Source organism: Mobula birostris, chromosome 25 (assembly GCF_030028105.1).
Source record: "Mobula birostris isolate sMobBir1 chromosome 25, sMobBir1.hap1, whole genome shotgun sequence".
NCBI classification, from domain to species: Eukaryota; Metazoa; Chordata; class Chondrichthyes; order Myliobatiformes; family Myliobatidae; genus Mobula; species Mobula birostris.
Window position 1 is genome coordinate 44885532 of NC_092394.1, and position 21976 is coordinate 44907507.

The 21976-nt window shown below is 43.4% G+C and overlaps 1 protein-coding gene across 1 annotated transcript in view; it reads right to left on the reverse strand.

Moving 5' to 3' along the window:
* The window catches only part of rasa4 (RAS p21 protein activator 4), a 297934-nt gene that overhangs the window by 22458 nt on the left and 253500 nt on the right, over positions 1-21976 (reverse strand). The window contains exons 14-15 of the mRNA XM_072242873.1: positions 21836-21973; positions 19528-19672 (exon numbers count right to left, since the gene is read on the reverse strand). Of these exons, the coding sequence (XP_072098974.1) occupies positions 19528-19672; positions 21836-21973 (283 nt within the window). The remainder of the gene's footprint in view (positions 1-19527; positions 19673-21835; positions 21974-21976) is intronic.

The window sequence follows — 21976 nt, forward strand, 5'->3', positions numbered from 1 at the left end:
AAACAATAACAATGCAGAACAAAATGTAACAGCTGCAGGGAAATGGATGTGCAGGTGAACAATAGGTGCAAAATCATAACGAGGTAGATTCTGAGGTCAGGAGTCCATCTTTTTTTTAGCATAAATACAATCAAGGGGAGAATTATCTCAAATATATATATCAGTAACAATATAAACCGAGATTAAGATAAACATTGTCAAAATCATAGATATTGTTAAACGTATAAAATATATAATTAAAAAATGAAACTAGCAATTCTCCTCATCAGTTTATGAAGAGAAAAGAAAAAGATATTAAGTCCATCTTATTGTACTAGGGAACCATTCAATAGCCTCATGACAGCAGGGTGGAAGCTGTCCTTGCCTCTCAAAGTCCAACCCTACGTCCCCGTCTTGCAAGGTGGAAATGGGTAAGACTGGCCAAAAGGGCTCTGGTGAAGCTGTACAGGTCAATCCCCTGTACAGTGGATACAAAGGATTACAGAAACATTGATAAACTCCAACCAAACCATTGCCTTTAGATGATGGAAATGGGAGGTCATCAATGGCCTATGCTCCATTGAGAACTAAGGGAAGAAGAAAAAGAAGAAGAAGAAGAAGAAGGAGGAGGAGGAAAGGAGAAGAAGAAGGAGTAGTAGTAGTAGTAGTAGTTGTTGTTGTTGATGATGATGATGATGTTGAGCCTGGTAGAATGTGCTTTCAATCCTTTGAATCTTCTGCCTGATGGGAAGAGGTAGAAGAGAGAATGCCTGGGGTAGAAGAGAGAATGTCTGGGATAGAAGAGAGAATGTCTGGGGAAGAACAGACAATGTCTGAGGTAGAAGAGAGAATGCCTGGGGTAGAAGAGAGAATGTCTGGGGTAGGCGAGGTCTTTGATTACACCACCTACTTTACTAAGACAGTGAGAAATATAGACAGAGTCCTTAGAGGGAATGCCGTTTCTGTAATGTGCTGAGCTGTGTCCACAATCCTCTGTAATTTCTTTTGGCTACATGCAGAGCAGTTGTTACACCATGTATTGATGAAAATTGGTGAAGATCCAAGAGGCCATGTCAAATTTTTTTAGCAGCCTGAGGAATTGGGGGTGCTGGTTGGCTTTCTACACGCTGTTATTTACCTCATAAATAAAGTATCCTATTCAGAGATTTCAAAGTTTTATTTTTCCTCTACACCCGTAACATTATATTTAACATATAATATACCTATAAACTGTTAAATCATAAATATTGACTGCATATTACAATAATTAGTACAGTTGACCTAAAAGAACTTTAGCAACTAATGGAGACTATGGGGGGGGGGGGCACAGAGGTAAATGAAAGACACAAGTGGGCCACCAACAGAAAAAGGTTGAGAACCACTGAGGTAGGACATGCAAACACTAAAAGCCAAAATCAGTGTCACCCCTACGCTTGACAGCTTGACACAGGATGCTTGCAGACCGAAAACTGCCATGCCACACCTTGTGGTTCAAGGCTTCATCGTCAATATCAGGAACCAATCACAAACCAATCTTCCGTCCTTGGACTCACTTTACACCGCACGCTGTCGGAGCAGTGCTACCAGGATAATCAAGGACACGACCCACCCAGCCAACACACTTTTCGTCCCTCTTCCCTCCGGGAGAAGGCTCAGGAGCTTGAAGACTCGTACGGCCAGATTTGGGAACAGCTTCTTTCCAACTCTGATAAGACTGCTGAACGGATCCTGACCTGGATGTGGGCCATACCCTCCAAATATCCGGACCTGCCTCTCGGTTTTTTTGCACTACCTTACTTTCCATTTTTATATTTTCTATTTATGCTTTATAATTTAAATTTTAACATTTACTATTGATTTGTAATCCAGGGAGCGGGAAGCACAGAATCAAATATTGCGGTGGTGATTGTACATTCTAGTATCAATTGTTTGGCGACAATAAAGTATAAAGTATAAAGGAGCACCTCAATCCTCAAAGCAGGGAAGCCTGGATTGTTGATTGAAACGTTTTCTGCGTTCACAACTGGACAGGACAGGTGGCTGCAGCGCTGGGTACCTGTAGTATTGACAGTCACTCCTTCACAGCAAACTGCTTGGAAACCTCCTGCCATCTTTCTTGTCAGCTGCTTACCCCAGTTCCTTTCTTTACCCATTTCTGATCTGATGAAAGCGCAATTGCTTCTTTTTTTGCTGTTTTTTTGGCATTTCTAGCCACTCAGTTTTGAGGGTGGAGTTGTCAAAGCCATCTGGGGTATCGTGAGAGGATGCCCAGTTTGGGTTGGTGTACAGGAGGGTTGGCCAGGACTCAGCTTGTGACTGTGACTGTAAACCATACTCAGCTTGAATCTTGAGTGTTCCCCTGTGTTGATCATGATTCAGACCAGTGTGGTTGTAAACCTCACCAGGACCAAACCTCAGGTGTTTTACAACTGTTAAATCACTTAGCTGCACTGGATGCTGGAAAAATAGCACTAAGATCCTTACAGGATAAAGCTTGCCCTCACTAATGACTGGCGTTACCTCAGAAATGTGCACAAATACTGAAGTCACAGAGTCATAAAGTACTACAGCATGGTAACAAGCCCTTTGGTCCATCTAGCTTGTGCCTTGTCTCATCTATCTGTATGCAGTCCATACTCCTCTCATCCCTGTCCCTATCTAAACTTCTCTTAAATATTACAATTAAATCCAAGTCTTCCACTGGCAACTTGTGCCACACTCACACCACCTTCTGAGTGAAGTAGCTCCCCCTTGAATTCCCACCAAACGGTTCACCTTACAACCTAAACCCACGACCCATAGTTCTAGTCTCACCAAAGCCTGCGTGCTGCCACCCTAACTATACACCTTCTTATCCTCCTGAGCTCCAGGGAATAAAGTCCTGGCTTCTTCAATCTTTCCCTCTAACTCAGGTTCTCTAGTTCTGACTCATCCGTATATTCTAAAAGATTATTGATATCTTTCCTGTAGATATGTAACGATACTCCAAATTTGGCCTCACCAATGTCTTAAACAGCTTCAACATAACATCCCAACTTCTGTATTCAGTGCCCTGATTTATGAAGACCAAAGTTCTACTTACAGTCCTATCTACCACTTTCGAGGGATTATGGATCTACTCTACATTCCCAGATGCCTTTGTTTTACTGCTCTCCCCAGTGCCCTATCATTCACTGCGTATCTGTAAACCTGGATTGCCCTTCCAAAGCGCAATACCTCGCACTTGTCTGCATTAAATTCCATCTGCTACTTTTCAACTCATTTTCTCAGCTAGTTCAGGTCACCTTGCAAGCTTCCTCACCGTCCACCACACCCCCAAGCTCGGGGTCATCTGCAGATTTGCTGATACACTTTACCACATTACCATTTTAATCATTAACATGGCTGATAAACGACAACAGACCTCCAGCCAGAGGGACAGTCACCTCTGCTACCAGCTCGGGAGAATTAGGGTGGAATGGGTACCAGTATTCTGACAAAGGCCACGGATATACCGTACTAAGTTCTACAAAGATTTGCTAAGGGGGACCAAACTAGTTCAGAGCTATGCTCTCTGTTGAGGTCACGGCTCAGAATTTGTTTATTCCTTAGTTGCTTTTTAGGCTCGTAGGGATGGCTTTGAGGACATGGAGGGGGAGTTAGGGGTTCAGGATAAGGATGTGGGGCCCCTGCTCCACATTCAAAGGCCAGCCACAATGATGTGGGTCATCCACGTTCGGAGCTCAGACCGGCAGACCAGCATGGACAAGGGTGTTGGCCCAGGCCCAGGGTCAGCGAGTTGTCGGCAGGTTGTGGAATTGGAGTTTCGGGCCAGCAGGGGAATGAGTGACAGTGACTTCTAGGCAAGCAGGTTGGTGAGACCGGAGTTCGAGGAGTGTTCAGGGTCTTGTCATCAGCAAGTCACGGGCTTGAGGCATAGTATTTTGTGATTGGCAAGTCCTGGGGTCGATACCAAAGACTGAAGCCTGAAGATTGATTGGAAGCATGGAAGTCAAGTGCTAATGGCCCCAGCCCTGTGTGAATCTCTGGGAGCCCTACTGGGAAGTCAAAGTCCAATGTCTATGGATCTGAGTCTGCTGGAGGCTGAAGATGGCCTGCCCTGGGGTTAGAGGAATGTTTATGTGGGTGGGTGGGTGTTAAGTAGAAACAGGGCTTGTTTTGCTGTGGATGTTCATTCTGTTTTATTGTTTTCTGTGTTGTATTGCTGTGCATTGTGGGCGTGCTGTCACCACTGGAATATGTGGTGACACCTGTGGGCTGGCCCCAGCACATCCTTGGATGTGTTGGCTGTTAACACAAATGACACATTTTTCGATGTACATGTGATAAATAAATCTGAATCTTGAATCTTACTACCACTCTCTGGCTTCCCACTAAGCTAATGCCAAAAGCAATTGACTACTTCGTCCTAAATGCCAAACGACTTAACTTTCTGGACCAGCCTCTCATGCAGGACTTAGTCAAAAGCCTTGTTAAAGTTCATGTAGACAACATTCACCACTTTTCCTTTATCAACCTTCTTGGTAGCCTCCTCAAAAAGCTCTATAAGATTGGTAAGATGTGACATGCCATGCTACCATGACTTGTGATGGCTAGTCACTTCCTGGGACAATGTGTCCCATATTTTGCAAAGCTTACTTTCTAAACACAGAAGCTGCCACTTGTAAGTTCAAACGGTTGTAAGTAAACTTCCAACTAATATTTCTTTGTTTAGCTTCAAGGTCATAAACGGGAGCCAATCTTCAGTTCTTAAAACATAAATGGAAAACAGTAATCAATTTGAATTTAAGACAAAGTACTGTCTATAGAGCAGCCTTGCAAACAACCTCTGTGTATAGCAGATCTTCTATTTTGTAGAAAGTAGGATATTAGTCACTTCACCTGGTTTATTGTTGCTCAAGAGATGCAGTATCAGACAATGGGCTATTTAATTTGACTTGTTTCAAAATTGACAATGTTGACAAAACAGCTCAAGCTTAGCTCAAGGAAGCTTGCAGACCAGATGGATAATATCATTAAGCATATCAATAATTAATCTATTACTGTTGGAAGTTTTATGTACTCAGAGAATTTAGCTTTACAGCATTAGTTGTGGGAGCTGGGATTTATATCTCCAAAAACACTTTAGATGGTTTGTGTAAAAAGGGTATCTGAGGACGTACCATATGTGTGTGAAATCACCCAAGTGGAAAAAAAGGGGTATAAATGTAGAGATCATTTCAGGCTTATTAGGAATGGTCCAGTAACTTAAAGAAGAATGACAGAAACATGGGTGAACTAGAATCCATTCCTCTGGCTTTGATATCTGCAACAGATGATTCATTCGTCTGCATCAGTGGTATGTCTTTCTAAAAGTTTAAGGAATTGTACCTGTCTTTTAGAGATCCTTTATCCTGTGTTAGAAATGTTTTGTAGTTTAGAAATAGTTTGTAATTTGGAAATGTTTGAGATAGAAATCCTCTGTGAGCTTTAAATGTGCTTTAAGAAAGTTGTTTGGATTTAAATGCGTATCACTTTAAATAAATGAACTGTCTTTTAAACTACTTTGTTAGCTGGAAATATCTACTCCTTGGTAGGGAGAGGGGACCCACCACTTGAATATTGGGTACTGGCAGCTAAACACACTATGGAGAACAAACAGGGAAGTGAACTGGTCTTTGAAGATTGGGTAGTTACAGCGTAATCTCCCTTTAGTGAGCTTATTCGTGGCTATTTATATCCAATTGGGCTTAAGGTCTTTGTTTGCGTTTAAAACTTCATGGTCAGCAAACTCAATACATATATATCATGTCCCTTCAAATACTTTCCAATAATTTGCCCACAACTGATGTCGAACTCACCAGCCTATAGTTTCCTGGTTTATTCTTAGAGTCTCTCTTGAATAACGGAACAATATTAGCTATCCTCCAGTCCTCTGTCACCTCAGTCATGACTAAAGTGATTATGACAAACAATTACAACAGAGAAACAGGCCATTGAACCTACTGGATCTCTGTCCCAATAGAACAATCCCATCAGACCCATTCCTCCTCCAAATTCTCCTGTGGTTTGTTGTCTCTCACATGGCCATTATCTTGCCTTTGACTCTCCTGTCAACTACCTACAACGACAACTAAAACTTACAGTGGCCAATTAACCTTCTTTTGGGATGTAGGAGGGATCTGGGGCACCCAGAGGAACCCACGTGGTCACAGGGAGACCTTGCAAACTCCACACAGACAGCACTAGAGGTCAGGATTGAACCTGGGTCACTGGAGCCGTGAGGCAGTGGAACCAATTGTTGTAGAAAAAACTCAAAGATTCAAAGTACATTTATTATCAAAGTATGCATGCAGTATACAACCGTGAGATTCGTCTCCCCCACAGATAGCCACGAAACAAAGAAAACCCTGGAACCCATTCAAAGAATAACATCAACCCTCCCACATGCAGAAACAAAGACAATTTGCACAAATGGTGAAAATGAGAAAAAACACAAAATTAAAAAGCACATTCAGTTTGGTTCAGTGTTCGCTCTCCACAGGCGACACACCCCACTCAAAAGTCCCTTAAACAGCAACAAAAACAAAGACCAGAAACCTGAAACACATCATAACGTGAACCAGAGTCCAATCCATGAACCGCACAGATTAAACCTTGCCCAAGACCCAAATCCTCTGACAGTATCGAGGTGGAGGGAGGCCATGCAAACAGTGGGTGAGAGGGAGAGAGAGAGACCATCACAACAGACCCCTTCCTCTGGTAGCAGTGGGTGAGAGGGAGAGGGAGACCTTCTTAACAAACTCTTTCCTCTGCCAGCCATGAGTGAGAGACTGGTAGATGGTGCTGAACATTCCCTCACTATCCGCACTCGCCTTGATCATTTCAATTTTTCTCCGCGTTTTAATCGGCGAAATTGGCGAGAGATGGAGCCGATCGTGGGCTCCTGCCCCATCTCCAGGCTTCTTGGCCTCGAAGCCACATGCCTCACGGAATGCCCTTGGAGGCAACAAAACGCCAGATCACTCAATCAGCCCAAAAAAATGCCAGCAAAATGTAGATCACTGTCTCCAACTGCAGTCGAACAATATTTGAAAGAAAAAGATGTAAATGAAGTGAAAGAAGTAGCTTAGTGAACTGTCTAGAGGATGTTGCCTTTGGTCACATTGCTTTCTGGTGCTATCTTCTTCCAGAAGACTGTGCTGCCCAAGTATTTTCCATGGTTCTTTAAGAAATGGTGTCATTTGAGCAGATCTGTAACCCTGGGGGACAGAAAGCATTGGTGTGAAAGAAGATCATTTGCGGCTTAAAGTGAAGGAAATGCTTTCAGAGTTTCCCTGGAATAATTTGGAAGAAATTATTGCTGGCTCAGCCAGATCTGGGCATTGGAGGGGCGACATAGAGTCATAGAGAAGTACAGCACAGAAACAGGTCCCTCGGCCCATCTGGTCCAAGCTGAACCTATTTAATCTGCCTGCTCCCATTGACCTGCACTGGGACCATAGCCCTCCATAACCCTATATGACAATAAACTCCATAACTATTGAACAGCTTCACCTGAAACCACAATTGTAGTTCAAAACTATGAACATTTTAGTTACCAGAGTCCCTTCATACACATTCTCTTTCTACTCTGTTTCATTTTGAAGTAATTTACAAATCCTCGGTTGCTGTGCGGACCAGACCCTCTTGCTGCGACTGCCCAGGGGGTGAGACGCCAGAGGTAGTGTGGGAGACAGAAGAGGCCTCTGAGGACACGTCAGAACCTGTGCTGTGTTTTGGGCTGGCCGCTCTGGTCAGTGTCCACCTGGTGCAAGAGAAACTGGATTGCGTTTGTCTACGGTTGCACTAGTGCATGATGAGGAACTGCTGTGTGCTTGTCCTCGCAGAGATGACAACAACTGTGTCCAGGACAACATACCAGGCACCATTAATCTGCAAGCCATACCAATCAAGGATTTGGGTTATATTATTTTTTCAGAATCAGGTTTAATATCATCTGCATATGTCGTGAAATTTGTTAACTTTCTACAGGGGCACAACTGAGAGCATCCTGACTGGCTGCATCACTGCCTGGTATGGGAACTGTACCTCCCTCAATCGCAGGACTCTGCAGAGAGAGGCGCAGACTGCCTAGCGCATCTGTAGATGTGAACTATTAAGGATATTTACAATGGACATTTACAAAGACAGGTGTGTAAAAAGGGCCCTGAAGATCATTGGGGATCTGAGTCACCCCAATCACAAACTGTTCCAGCTGCTACGCTCCAAGAAATGGTACCGCAGCATAAAATCCAGGACCAACAGGCTCCGGGACAGCTTCTTCCAGCAGGTCATCAGACTAATTAAGTCACACTGACACAATTGTATTTCTATGTTATATTGATTGTCCTGTTATACATACTATTTATTATAAATTACTATAAATTGCACATTTCACATTTAGACAGAGACGTAATGTAAAGATTTTTTACTGTATATGAAGGATGTAAGTAAGAAAGTCAATTCAATTCAGTACAATGCAATACATGATAAAGATGGAAAATAAATGAATTACAGTAAGTATATATGTGTATACTTGGAGGGAGGAGAAGATGGCAGTGAGATGCAGCGCATGTGGCCTCTCCGGTGAAATATTTGTTAAATAGGGGCCGTGCACAATCCTGATTTGATGGAGATGGACGTGAGAAGCACGAAGGAACATCTGGAGAAACTTCTGAAATGCCCGGTTCGCTGCTGCTGCTACCGTGCGATTGAGAATCTCCGGAGGGAAGGTCCCAAATCCTTGGCTTTACCTGTTGCTGGCGGCCGGGGCTGGGGTCAAAACGCTCGGCAGAGATGGTGCTCGGTGCTTGGTGTCGAAGGGCTGGTAGGAGGCTCGAAGTTTTCGGACAGACTGAGAGTCGGACTGTGGTCAGGTGCTTCCAGGATGCTGCATCAGTAAGTTTGCAGCACTGGAAGCTCATGGCAGGGAGAGTTTTCTTCCTTCTACTGTCTGCGTGAGATGTTGGGACTCATTTTTTGAGACTTTTTTTTACCGTGCCCATGGTTTGCTCTTCTATCAAATTACGGTATTGCTTTGCACTCTTTGTAACTATGTGTTATAATTATGTGGTTTTTGTCATTTTTTCAGTCTTGGTCTGTCTTGTGCTTCTGTGATATCACACTGGAGGAACATGGCATCATTTCTTAATGCAACACACATCAAAGTTGCTGGTGAACGCAGCAGGCCAAGCAGCATCTGTAGGAAGAGGTGCAGTCGACGTTTCAGGCCGAGACCCTTTGTCAGGACTAACTGAAGGAAGAGTGAGTAAGGGATTTGAAAGTGGGAGGGGGAGGGGGAGATCCAAAATGATAGGAGAAGACAGGAGGGGGAGGGATGGAGCCAAGAGCTGGACAGGTGATTGGCAAAAGGGGATACGAGAGGATCATGGGACAGGAGGTCCGGGAAGAAAGACGGGGGGGACGGACCCAGAGGATGGGCAAGAGGTATATTCAGAGGGACAGAGGGAGAAAAAGGAGAGTGAGAGAAAGAATGTGTGCATAAAAATGAGTAACAGATGGGATACGAGGGGGAGGTGGGGCCTTAGCGGAAGTTAGAGAAGTCGATGTTCATGCCATCAGGATGGAGGCTACCCAGACGGAATATAAGGTGTTGTTCCTCCAACCTGAGTGTAGCTTCATCTTTACAGTAGAGGAGGCCGTGGGTGGACATGTCAGAATGGGAATGGGATGTGGAATTAAAATGTGTGGCCACTGGGAGATCCTGCTTTCTCTGGCGGACAGAGCGTAGATGTTCAGCAAAGCGGTCTCCCAGTCTGCGTCGGGTCTCGCCAATATATAAAAGGCCACATCGGGAGCACCGGACGCAGTATATCACCCCAGTCGACTCACAGGTGAAGTGTTGCCTCACCTGGAAGGACTGTTTGGGGCCCTGAATGGTGGTGAGGGAGGAAGTGTAAGGGCATGTGTAGCACTTGTTCCGCTTACACGGATAAGTGCCAGGAGGGAGATCAGTGGGGAGGGATGGGGGGGACGAATGGACAAGGGAGTTGTGTAGGGAGCGATCCCTGCGGAATGCAGAGAGAGGCGGGGAGGGAAAGATGTGCTTAGTGGTGGGATCCCGTTGGAGGTGGCGGAAGTTACGGAGAATAATATGTTGGACCCGGAGGCTGGTGGGGTGGTAGGTGAGGACCAGGGGAACCCTATTCCTAGTGGGGTGGCGAGAGGATGGAGTGAGAGCAGATGTACGTGAAATGGGGGAGATGCGTTTAAGAGCAGAGTTGATAGTGGAGGAAGGGAAGCCCCTTTCTTTAAAAAAGGAAGACATCTCCCTCGTCCTAGAATGAAAAGCCTGAGAGCAGATGCGGCGGAGACGGAGGAATTGCGAGAAGGGGATGGCGTTTTTGCAAGAGACAGGGTGAGAAGAGGAATAGTCCAGATAGCTGTGAGAGTCAGTAGGCTTACAGTAGACATCAGTGGATAAGCTGTCTCCAGAGACAGAGACAGAAAGATCTAGAAAGGGGAGGGAGGTGTCGGAAATGGACCAGGTAAACTTGAGGGCAGGGTGAAAGTTGGAGGCAAAGTTAATAAAGTCAACGAGTTCTGCATGCGTGCAGGAAGCAGCGCCAATGCAGTCATCGATGTAGCGAAGGAAAATTGGGGGACAGATACCAGAATAGGCACGGAACATAGATTGTTCCACAAACCCAACAAAAAGGCAGGCATAGCTAGGACCCATACGGGTGCCCATAGCTACACCTTTAGTTTGGAGGAAGTGGGAGGAGCCAAAGGAGAAATTATTAAGAGTAAGGACTAATTCTGCTAGACGGAGCAGAGTGGTGGTAGAGGGGAACTGATTAGGTCTGGAATCCAAAAAGAAGCATAGAGCTTTAAGACCTTCCTGATGGGGGATGGAAGTATATAAGGACTGGACATCCATTCCTGTTGTTTGCGTATCATTTCTTAATGCATGTGTTACTAAATAACAATAAAAGAGGACTGCGTGTCCTCATAATCTAATCTAATAGTTAAAATTTAAATAGTGCAAAAGCATAGTTAATAATACAAAGTGAGGTAGTGTTCATGGGTTCAATGTCCATTTAGAAATCAGAATGCAGAACGGAAGAAGCTGTTTCTGAATTTTTGTGAGACTATGTTTTTTCTGTTATTGTAACTATACGTGCTATGTAACGTGAGCTGTGTTTGACTGTTGGTACTGTGTTGTGCACCACAGTTCTGAATGAACGCCGTTTCATTTGGCACTATTCATGATATGGTTGAATGACAATTAAACTTGAACTTGAGATTCATCTCATCCAAAGCATAGCTTCACCCACAACTGCCAGGATTCTGACTGAATCATTTTGCAGAGTCAGGAATTAAATACAATCTTCTGCACCTAACACTGATATGGTGACTAATATTAATAAGCCATTGGCTGATTAGAGCTATGGGTTGTTTGTAAAAGGAGATATGTGATATATTCACAACCATCTCAAAATGGTGGCACGGACAAGGTGAACAGACTATAAGTAAGATGTTTAATCTTTGGCTTTGCATTGCTGCTGGCTGCACCAGGTTTAGCCTGGGCATTGGATTCATGGTGTGTGCAGTTTTCCCCTCACAGTGAACTCATTGTTTCTCTTAAGATTTTGGCCTAGACATTCACCAAGGCAACTCTGAAGGAACAAGCTTTGCAAAGCTGAAAATCACATTAATGCAGCGTTAACCAAAGCTGCACATTTTTCCAGGTCTCTTAATAACAGTCATTAACACTGCCTGCTCATCTTGGTGTGAGGTTTTTTTGTTTCTTAGCATTGATTTTCCCAAAGTCCAAATAACCACTGACAGCTGTGTCACGCCCAAAATTCATCTCCACCAAGATTTTCAACCACGTTGGTCTGAGTACAGACAGGCACTGTTAACTTGCAGAAGAACCTAATCTTACTAATGTTGAAGGCGGGAAAGGAACATTTCTTAGAGGGACAATCACACTGAAGCTGCACGCACTTTGCACACACACACAGCTTGCTCTACACTCTTGCCTACACTGAGCACCCAATCTTCGATCTTCACACACTGGGCTGCAACCCAAACTCTCTCCCAACACTCATCTGCCTAAACATAACACCCCTCTTCATGGATGCCCTGAGAAATGTAAACACACTTCTCGAGCATTGGTGGTGCTGGTTACGCCCTCCCTCAACTCTCAATCTCTTAACCTCACCTCGTAATTCACCAGTTACTGCAGTTCCACTCCGCGGGATAGTCTTTCTCCCACAGTAGGGCAGTGGACATCTGCTTGCACTGCAGGCTGCTCCAGAGTACAAGCAGCACTGAAAGATCGTACTCATGTATGCAGACATCCCACCTCTCCCGGAAGTTCCGGGAGTCTCCCACATATTAATAGTGGCTCCCTGATGCCTGCAAATTATATACAATGTCCCGGAAATCAATTTTTTTTTGAGAGGGAGAGAGCGCAAGAGCGAGTGTGCGCGAGAGCAAACGAGAGCGAACGAGTGGGACCACGAGAGAGAGAGAGAGCGCGAGCGAGAGAGAGAGCACGCGCCACAGCAGACTGTTCCAAAAAAAGAAAATATAAAACGTACGTCACCCCAGACTACACTAAAGTGTACCCCTGCCTAATAGGGGCCAAAAATAATGACAGTGTTGCTCGCTGCACTGTTCGCAACAGTGACTTTTCTATTGCCTATGGTGGGTTAAGACTGTAAAAGACATGTTGAGGTGAGTTTAACAGGTGTCATTCGTTCATTAGCATAGCTAACGTTATTTAAACTAGCTGGCTAGCTGTTAAGGAGCTACTCTATTGCAAACATCCCACCTCTCCCGGAAGTTCCGGGAGTCTCCTGCAAATAGATGGTGCTACCTCTCTGAAATGAGGTTTTGCAGGGTGGGATGTCTGTGTATCTACAGAGATCTCCCTGACAACCTCCTGCCAGGAGCACCTGCCTAAGATTCTAATGGCTTAGCAGGTATTAAAAGGGAGTCCCATTTTTGGTACCCATTCTCTTATTTTTTTAAGTAAAGCATACAGACGAAGTCCTGTTCACTTTATTTTGTGGTCTTCCAGAATAATGTATTCTACAAATGGATCAGTACTGTTGAAGTTCTATTCTCCGTAGTCACCTTGTACATCTTTCTTCAGGTAACAATTTTAAGACCATAAGATATAGGAGCAGAATTAGGCCATTTAGCCCAACAAGTCTGCTCCACCATTTCATCATGGCTGATCCATTTTTCCTCTCCGCCCCAATCTCCTGCCTTCTCCCCGTATCCATTCATACTCTGACCAAACAAGAATCTATCAACCTCTGCCTTAAATATAAATAAGACTTGGCCTCCACAGCTGCCTGTAGCAAAGAATTCCACAGACTCACCTCTCTCTAGCTAAAGAAATTCCTCCTCATCTCTGTTCTAAAAGGACACCCCTCAATTCTGAGGCTGTGCCTTCTAGTCCTAGACTCTCCCACCATAGGAAACATCCTCTCTATATCCACGCTATCAAGGCTTTTCACCATTCGCTAGGTTTCAATTAGATCACCCCTCATTCTTCTGAATTCTGGTGAATACAGGCCACAAGCCATCAATTATTCTGCATATGACAAGCCGTTCAATCCTGGAATCATTTTTGTGAACTTCCTTTGAACTGTCTCCATGTCAGCATATCCTTTCTAAGATAGGGGGTCCAAAGCTGCTCACAATACTCCAAGTGAAGCTTCACCAATGCTTTATAAAGTCTCAACATTACTTTTATATCCTAGTGCTCTTGAAACAAATTCTAATATTGCATTTGCCCTCCTCACCACTGACTCATCCTGCAAATTAACCTTTAGGGAATCCTGCACGAGGACTCCCAAATCCCTTTGTGCCTCAGATTTCTGAATTTTCTCTCTAATTAAAAAAATAGTCCACCTTTTTAACATGTTAGAATGCCTTGTTTGATTTTATCTGAAGTAGGGGTACCCAACCTGGCGGCCACGGACCCCTCGGTTAATGGTAGGGGTCCATGGCATAAAAAAGATTGGGAACCCCTGATCTAAATCAATGAAAAGCCTTTGGCCTGAAATATTAACTGTTTCCATCGGTTTCTCTTTCCACAGACCCTGCTTAACCTGCTGAGATTTCCCAGCATTTTCTGTTTTTATTTCTGATTTCCAGCATCTGCATGTTTCCTCTACACGATTCACCAGCCTCCCAAAGTCCCCGGAGGTAAACATGAGAGGACACACTCTGCCCAGAGAAATCACTAGTGGCGGCTGTGGCAGAGTAACCAACATTTCCGATAGCTGAGAGTATGCTGCTGGTGGTGTGTGCATGTGTGTTCAAGGCCTGGCTGATGAGCTTCCAACAGCACAAAATTCAACCAATTACTCCTTCTGTTTCTGATCAATGTGACATTACCAGTGCCTACGTGGACAAAAAAATCAGCCCATCAGCCCAAATTCCAGCCAATTTATGTTCATAACCAACTTAGTTTTCTGTGCATAATTTACGTGTTTTTGAGAGCAAACATGTATTTCATTAAACAATTAAAAAATTAATTGTTATTCAATTACTTGTTTTAATTTTACGTCAGCCTGCCTGTAATAGTAAATTTCCATTTATATTTTCTTACAACTTATTAAATAAAACAAGGATGTAAAATAATTGAATAAGGTTCAACCTGCACTGTTGGTGAAACAACATCACAGAATCAGAATAACAATTAATATCACCAGCATATGTCTGAAATTTGTTATTATACAGCAGCAGTATTAGGTAATATATAACAATAAAAACTGTGAATTACAGTAAGCGTGTGCGTGTGTGTGTGTGTGTGTAATGCCCTAGTTAAGAACCTGTTTTATTGTATTTCTACTGCCATGTTGTTTGGTATTTTATTTTAGCAGTTTTCTGCAAACATAGTGTGTCTTGTTAGTTAAGTTTCATTGACTAATGTTTTGGCTTTGGCTAAAGTTAAGGAGCCATTTGCCCAACTTAGGAATGTTGTGTCAGTCATTTGGGTTTGTTTTGGTAACGTGCTGTAACACTCTGCCCAGTGGAATGCTATGGATGACTCGAGAGAGCTGTGTGAGATCAGGTTTCTGAAGGACAATCGTTTGGTTTGGGGTCTTCAGTGAGGAGGAGTGGAGAAGAACACAAGGGAAGATGCCTGGCGGATCCTACTGGAAGGGGAGACCCTTTTGCAAGGAGAGCTTTGTGCAGATGTATGTTTTCAAGGAGGAAGTGACAATACCACTGAGTTAACCCGTTTGTTTATGACACTCTTCGAGGGAAATTGACTTGGGGCTGGTGATGGGAGTTCAGCGCCGTGAGTAAAGCGATACACCCAGCTTCTACAGAAATGAGCTCCAACGTTTATGTGCACATTTAGACTGGTTTAATTGTAATGGGCCCTTTTAATTTTCTTTTCTCTTTCTGTTAACTGTTAATTAAAATTGAAACGTTGGTAAATATGGTTCTATTGTAATTTCATGCTGGTGTATGATCTGTTATTTCCTGGTGAATGATAACTCTTCATGGGGCAGTATTTACACAGTATTCAACATCAGAACATTCCAACTTTCCTGTTCACTTGGACCTGAATCATACTGATCTTAGACAAGTGCTGCTTACTGGAGGTGGCCTTCTCATTATTACCCATGCGATGTTGAATCATGTGGCTGTTAACCAGAGTTACCTCGTGAGCTAAGTTTGTTATGAGCCCCGGAGAAAGGGTTACATGTATAACAGTTAAATTCAATAAGTAGTGCAAAAAAGTAGTGAGACAGTGTTCATGCATTCAATGTCCATTCAGAAATCTGACGGTAGATGGGAAGAAGCTGTTGCTGAATTGTTGAGTGGGTGTCTTCAGGTTCCTGTACCACCTTCCTGAAGATAGCATTGACTCTAGTGTCAATTCTAACACGCCTGTCGACTGCAGTGCTATTGAATTAGCTTCTTTTTAAAAAAGAATTTCAGACAACCCCCCTCCCCATGTCAATCCTTAATTGATAGACCCTTCTGGAATTCGTTACAATTTCCAAATGACGAGCTTATTCCTGAGTGCTGCGCAAGAGAGCACGACAACTCCTGGTAAAATGCTGCTCACTCGTTTTTCAATGATCCCAAGGCTTTTTAGAACAGAATTATGGAGACAAGCAACTGTGGACTGCCATTGAATGTGGGTGGGTGTTTGGAGGGGGAAGGGAAACCATGACTCGTTGAGGCAGGTAGATTCTGAATGGATTGACTATTATACTATTTAATTGCTAATGTAGTGATTAGCACTCCTTCCACGAAATGGAGAATCAATTCTCATTTAATGGCCAGGAAAATGAGAAAAATGGTCATAAATAACCCTCGTTAGTTAATGCTTCTACAAATGCTGGAACAAAAACAATAGGTGTTTGATTAATCAACTCCCTCCTAAATATTTCAGTAAAATACAACCATAAAACACAGGAGCAGGATGAGGCCACTCAGCCCATCAAGTCAGCTCTGCCATTCTACCGTGGCTGGTTTTTTATCCTTCTCAACCTCATTCCCCTGCCTTCTCCCTGTAACAGTTGATGCCCAAGAACTAACAACCTCTGGTTTAAATAGACACAAGAGTTAGTACAGACACTGGAAATCTAGAGCAATATACACAATATGCTGGAGGTCGTCAGCAGGTCATGACTGTTTGTTCCCATCCATAGATGCTGCCTGACCTGCTGAGCTCCTCCAGCACATTGTGTGTGTTGCTTCGCTTCAAAAACACTCAGATGGCTTAGCCTCCACAGCTGTCCATGGCAATGAATTCCACATATTCTTCACCATCCGGCTAAAGAAATTCCTTCTAAATGGATGTCCCTCTATTCTGAGGCTGTGCCCTCTGGTCCTAGACTCACTCACGATGGGAAACATCCTCTCCACATCCACTCTCGGCTTTTCAATATTCAACGCCATTCAGTGAGATCCCCACTCATTCTTCTAAACTCCAGTGAGTACAGGCCCCGAGCCCTTAAATATGCCTCATAAGTTAACCCTTTCATTCCCAGAATAATTCTCGTTGATCTCCTCTGGACCTTCTCCAGTGCCAGCACACCTTTTCTTAGATAAGGGGCCCAAAACATCTTACAATACTCTAAGTGCAGTCTGACCGATGCCTTCCTTGCTCTTATATTCCAGTCCTTTCAAAATAAGTGCTAACATTGTATTTGCCTTCCTTACCACTGACTCAACCGGCAAGTTAACCTTTAGGGAATCTGCACAGGGACTCTCAAGTCTCTTTGCACCTCTGATTTTTGAATTTCCTCTCCATTTAGAAAATAGTTTAAGCCTTTATTCCTTCTACCAAAGTGCATAAGCATTCACTTCCTTAACCTATATTCCACCTGCCACTGCTTGGCCCATTCTCCCAATCTGTCCAAGACTCCCTTCTTCTGCAAAACAATTGGCCCTTGCACCTACCTTTGTATTGTCTGTAAACTTGGACACAAAGCCATCAATTCCATCAGCCGATTTGCTGATATAGAATGTGGAAAGAAGCAGTCCCAATATTGACCCCTGTGGGACACCACTTGTAACCAGCAGCCAAGGAGAAAAGGCCCCCTTTATTCTGATTATTTGCCTCCTGCCAGTCTTCTATCCATGCTAGTATCTTTCCTGTAATACCATGGGTTCTTATCATGTTAAGCAGCCTCATAATATGCAAAGGCCTTCTGAAGATCCAAGTAAACTACACCCACTGACTCTTCTTTATCTATGCTGATTGTTATTTCTTCAAAGAATTCCAACAGATTTCCTCCGAAGGAAATCATGCTGACTTTGACCTACATTATCATGCACCTTCAAGTACTCAAAATCTCATCCTTAATAATGGATTTCAACATCTTCCCAACCACAGAAGTCTGGCTAAATGGCCTATAATTTACTTTCTTCTGCCTCTCTCTCTTCTTGAAGAGTGGAGTGACACTTGCAATTGCAAATACTAGTAATAGCAATTGCACTCAATTCTGCCCCATGACACTCTCGAATTTCTGGCATACTGTTATCGTCATCCACAGTGAAAACTGAAGCAAAATACATTAAATTTGACCACCATTTCTTATCCTCCATTAATACCTCTCCAGCACCACTCCTGCAGTTCAATACCCACTCTCACTTTTCTTTTACTCTTTATATATCCAAGAAAAGATTTGGTATTCTCTTTGATATTATTGGTTGGCTTACCTTTATATTTCATCTTTTCTCTCCTTATGGTTTTTTTTCACTACAGCGACCTTTGTTTTTGTAGGCTTCTCGCCCCTCTAGCTTCACACTATTTTTTTTTGCTCTATTATATGCCCCCTCTTTTGCTTTTATGCTGTCTTAGACATCCTTTGTCGCCCACGGTTACCTCACTCTCCCTTTAGAATACTTATTTATCTTTGGGATGTACTTATTCTGCGCTTTCCAAATTGCCCCCAGAAATTCAGTCATTGCTGTTTTGCTGTCATCGCTGCTAGGGTCCCCTTCCAATCAACGTTGGCCAGCTCCTCTCTCACGCCTCTGTAATTCCCTTTACTCCACTCCAAATGTAATAATAATACATTTGACTTTATCTTCTCCCACTCAAACTGCAGGGTGAACTCTATTATATTATCATCACCACCTCCCAAAGGTCTCTTTACCTTAAACTCCCTAATCAAATCTGGTTCATTACACAACACCCAATCCTGAATTGCCTTTTCGCTAGTGGGCTCAACCACAAGCTGCTCTAAATAGCCATCTCAAAAGCATTCTACAAATTCCCCCTCAGCACCAACCTGATCTTCCAGTCTACCTGCATATTGAAATCTCCCATGGCTATTGTAACATTGCCCTTTTTGCATGAATTTTTAAATCTCCCATTGTAATTTGTACCCCACGTCCTGGCTGCTGTTTAGGGGCCTGTGTACAACTCCCATCTGAGTCGTTTTGCCCTTGCATTTTCTTAGCTCCACCCACAAGGACTCTACATCTTCTGGTCTGTCACCTCTTTCTAAAGATTTCATTTCATTTTTTTTATCCACAGAGCCACCCCATCCGTTCTGCCAACCTGCCTGTCCTTTCAATACAATGTGTTTTCTTGGGTGTTAAGTTCCCAACTACGATCTTTTTACAGCTACAGCTCAGTGATGCCCACAACGTCATACCTGCCAATCTCTAACTGTGCTTTAAGATCTTCTACCTTATTCCATATATTACATGCATTCATTTATAACACCTTCAGTCCTATATTCATCACCCTTTTCCATTTTACCCCCTTGTTACACCTCAACTCATTCCACTGACTGCAATTTTGCCCTCTCCTTTCTCACATTCTCACTACAAACCACAGCAACTTGTATACCAACTGCCCCATCCACAGCTCAATCACTCTACTTCCCATTCCCCTGAGGGTTTAATTTAAACCCTCTGAACAGCTCGAGCAAACCTACTCACAAGGATATTGGACCCCTTGGGTTCAAGTACAACCCATCTTTTTGTACAGGTCGTACCTTCCCCAGTGGAGATCTCATCTTGCATGATGCATCATAGTGGAGATATGAATCTATTTACCTTGATCCTCCTCAATGTCAATTAACTTGATGATGAACTCTTTAAAGAATATAACCCCGTGTTGAATATTGTTCTGTATTGGTGCCATCCAAATTTCCTTTCCTCGAGCTTCATTGGCATCCATGTTTCCAATGCTTTGGATGGCCTGCAAGAGAGGAGGTTGGAATATTTACTCTTAATTCCGTAAGATGATGTAAAAAGATTGGCAGAGCAGAACAGCTGGTGGAGTTGCTGTCTCACAGCACCAGTAATTCTCATCCCTGGTACCACCAGTGTTGGGTTTGCACATTTGTGGAGGAACAGAGGGATCTTGGGGTGCAGGTCTATAGGTCCCTCAAAGTTGTCACATAAGTTGAAAGGATGATTAAGAAGGTGTATATGGTGTGTTGGTCTTTATTAGTCGGGGGACCGCGTTCGAAGGTTGCAAGGTAATATCAATGCTCTATAAAAATCTGGTGAGATCACACTTGGAGAATTGTGTTCAGTTTTGATCACCTAGGACGTGGAAGCTCTAGAGAGGGTGCAAAAAAGATTTACCAGGATGCTGCCTGGATTAGAGAATGTGTCTTATGAGAAAAGAATGAGTGAGCTTGGGATTTTCTTTTCGGAGCAAAGAAGGATGAGAGGCAACTTGATGAAGGTGTTTAAGATTATAAGAGGCATAGATAGAAGAGACAGACAGCATCCTTACCCAGGGTGGCAATAGCCAACACTAGAGACATCCTTTTAAGATGAGTGGAAGAAAGTTCAGAGTTGTCAGAGGTGTTTATTTTTACATCGAGAGTGGTTTTTGCCTGGGGTAGGTGGAAAAGCTTGATACAATAGGGGTATTTAAGAGACTCTTAGATAGGCACATGGAAGTAAGACAAATAGAGTTATGGGATGTGTAGGAGGGAAGGGGTAGTTTGATCATTGAGTAGGTTAAAGGGTCGGCACAAGATCATGGACAAAAGGTTGGCATTGTGCCCTACTGTTCGCTGTTCTGTTTTATTTGCCCTGTGACTGTGGCATTGAGTGCGTTTACCCTGGAAGCTCCAATTTCCTCCCACGTCCCAAAGGCATGTGAGTTGCTCAGTTAAATGCCCAAGTGTAGAATCAGCTGGGAGTGCATGGGGACATAGGGAGAATAGACAGGGTTATAATGAGAACAGACAGGGATATAGGGAGAACAGACGGGGATATAGGGAGAATAGATGGGGCTATATGGAGAATAAATATGGATATAGGGAGAATAGATGGGGATATATGGAGAATAAATATGGATATAGGGAGAATAGATGGGGATATATGGAGAATAAATATGGATATAGGGAGAATAGATGGGGATATATGGAGAATAAATATGGATATAGGGAGAATAGATGGGGATATATGGAGAATAAATATGGATATAGGGAGAATAGATGGGGATATATGGAGAATAAATATGGATATAGGGAGAACAGATGGGGATATATGGAGAATAAATATGGATATAGGGAGAATAGATGGGGATATAAGGAGAATAGATGAGGACAGAGGGAGAATAGACAGGGTTATAATGAGAACAGATGGGGATATAGGGAGATTAAACGGGGATATAGGGAGAATAGCCGAGGATAGAGGGAGAATAGATGAGGACAGAAGAAGAGTACACAGGGATAGAGGGAGAGTAACAGGGATGTAGGGAGAATAAACAGGGACATAGTGAGAATAGATGGGGCTATAGGAAGAATAGACGGGATATAGGGAGAATAGATGGGGATATAGGGAGAATAGACAGGGATATAGGGTGAATAGATCAGAATATACGGAGAATAAATATAGATATAGGAAGTCTAGATGGGGGTATAGGGAGAATAGACAGGGATAGAGGGAGAATAATGGGGATAGAGAGAGAATGATGGGGATAGAGGGAGAATGATGGGGATAGAGGGCAATAGACAGGGATATAGGGGGAATAGACATGGATATAGGGAGAACAGACATGGATATATGGAGAACAGACATGGATATAGGGAGAATAGATGGAGATATAGGGAGAACTAGTGCAGGAAAGGGATTGCTCTTTGAGCCACCATGAACATGATGGGCCGAGCAGTCTCCACGATTGAAAGTAAATATGTAAAAGAGGGAAAGAACAAAGATTGTTGTTAGATCTTTCACAACCTCAAAGTGTTCTATAGTCGATGAACTGTATACACACAGATTGAGGGTATCAAGGAAATAGAAAAGATGGACAAGGGCAAGGTTGTAACTGGAGTTAAAGGAAAATGGAAGAGACCCATTGATGGTAGATCTGGTCATGCCTTTTCCCAGGATGGCTCACCTTAGCCAGAAGCAGTAATGTCCTGCTGGTCCGTGCATCCGCGTGCTTGGGACGTAGGTAAAACAGTTTGGGAGACATGATGGCCGGTGAGAAGAACCGTAAACACAGAAAGCTGGTGACTGCTACGTACTTGATGTTCTG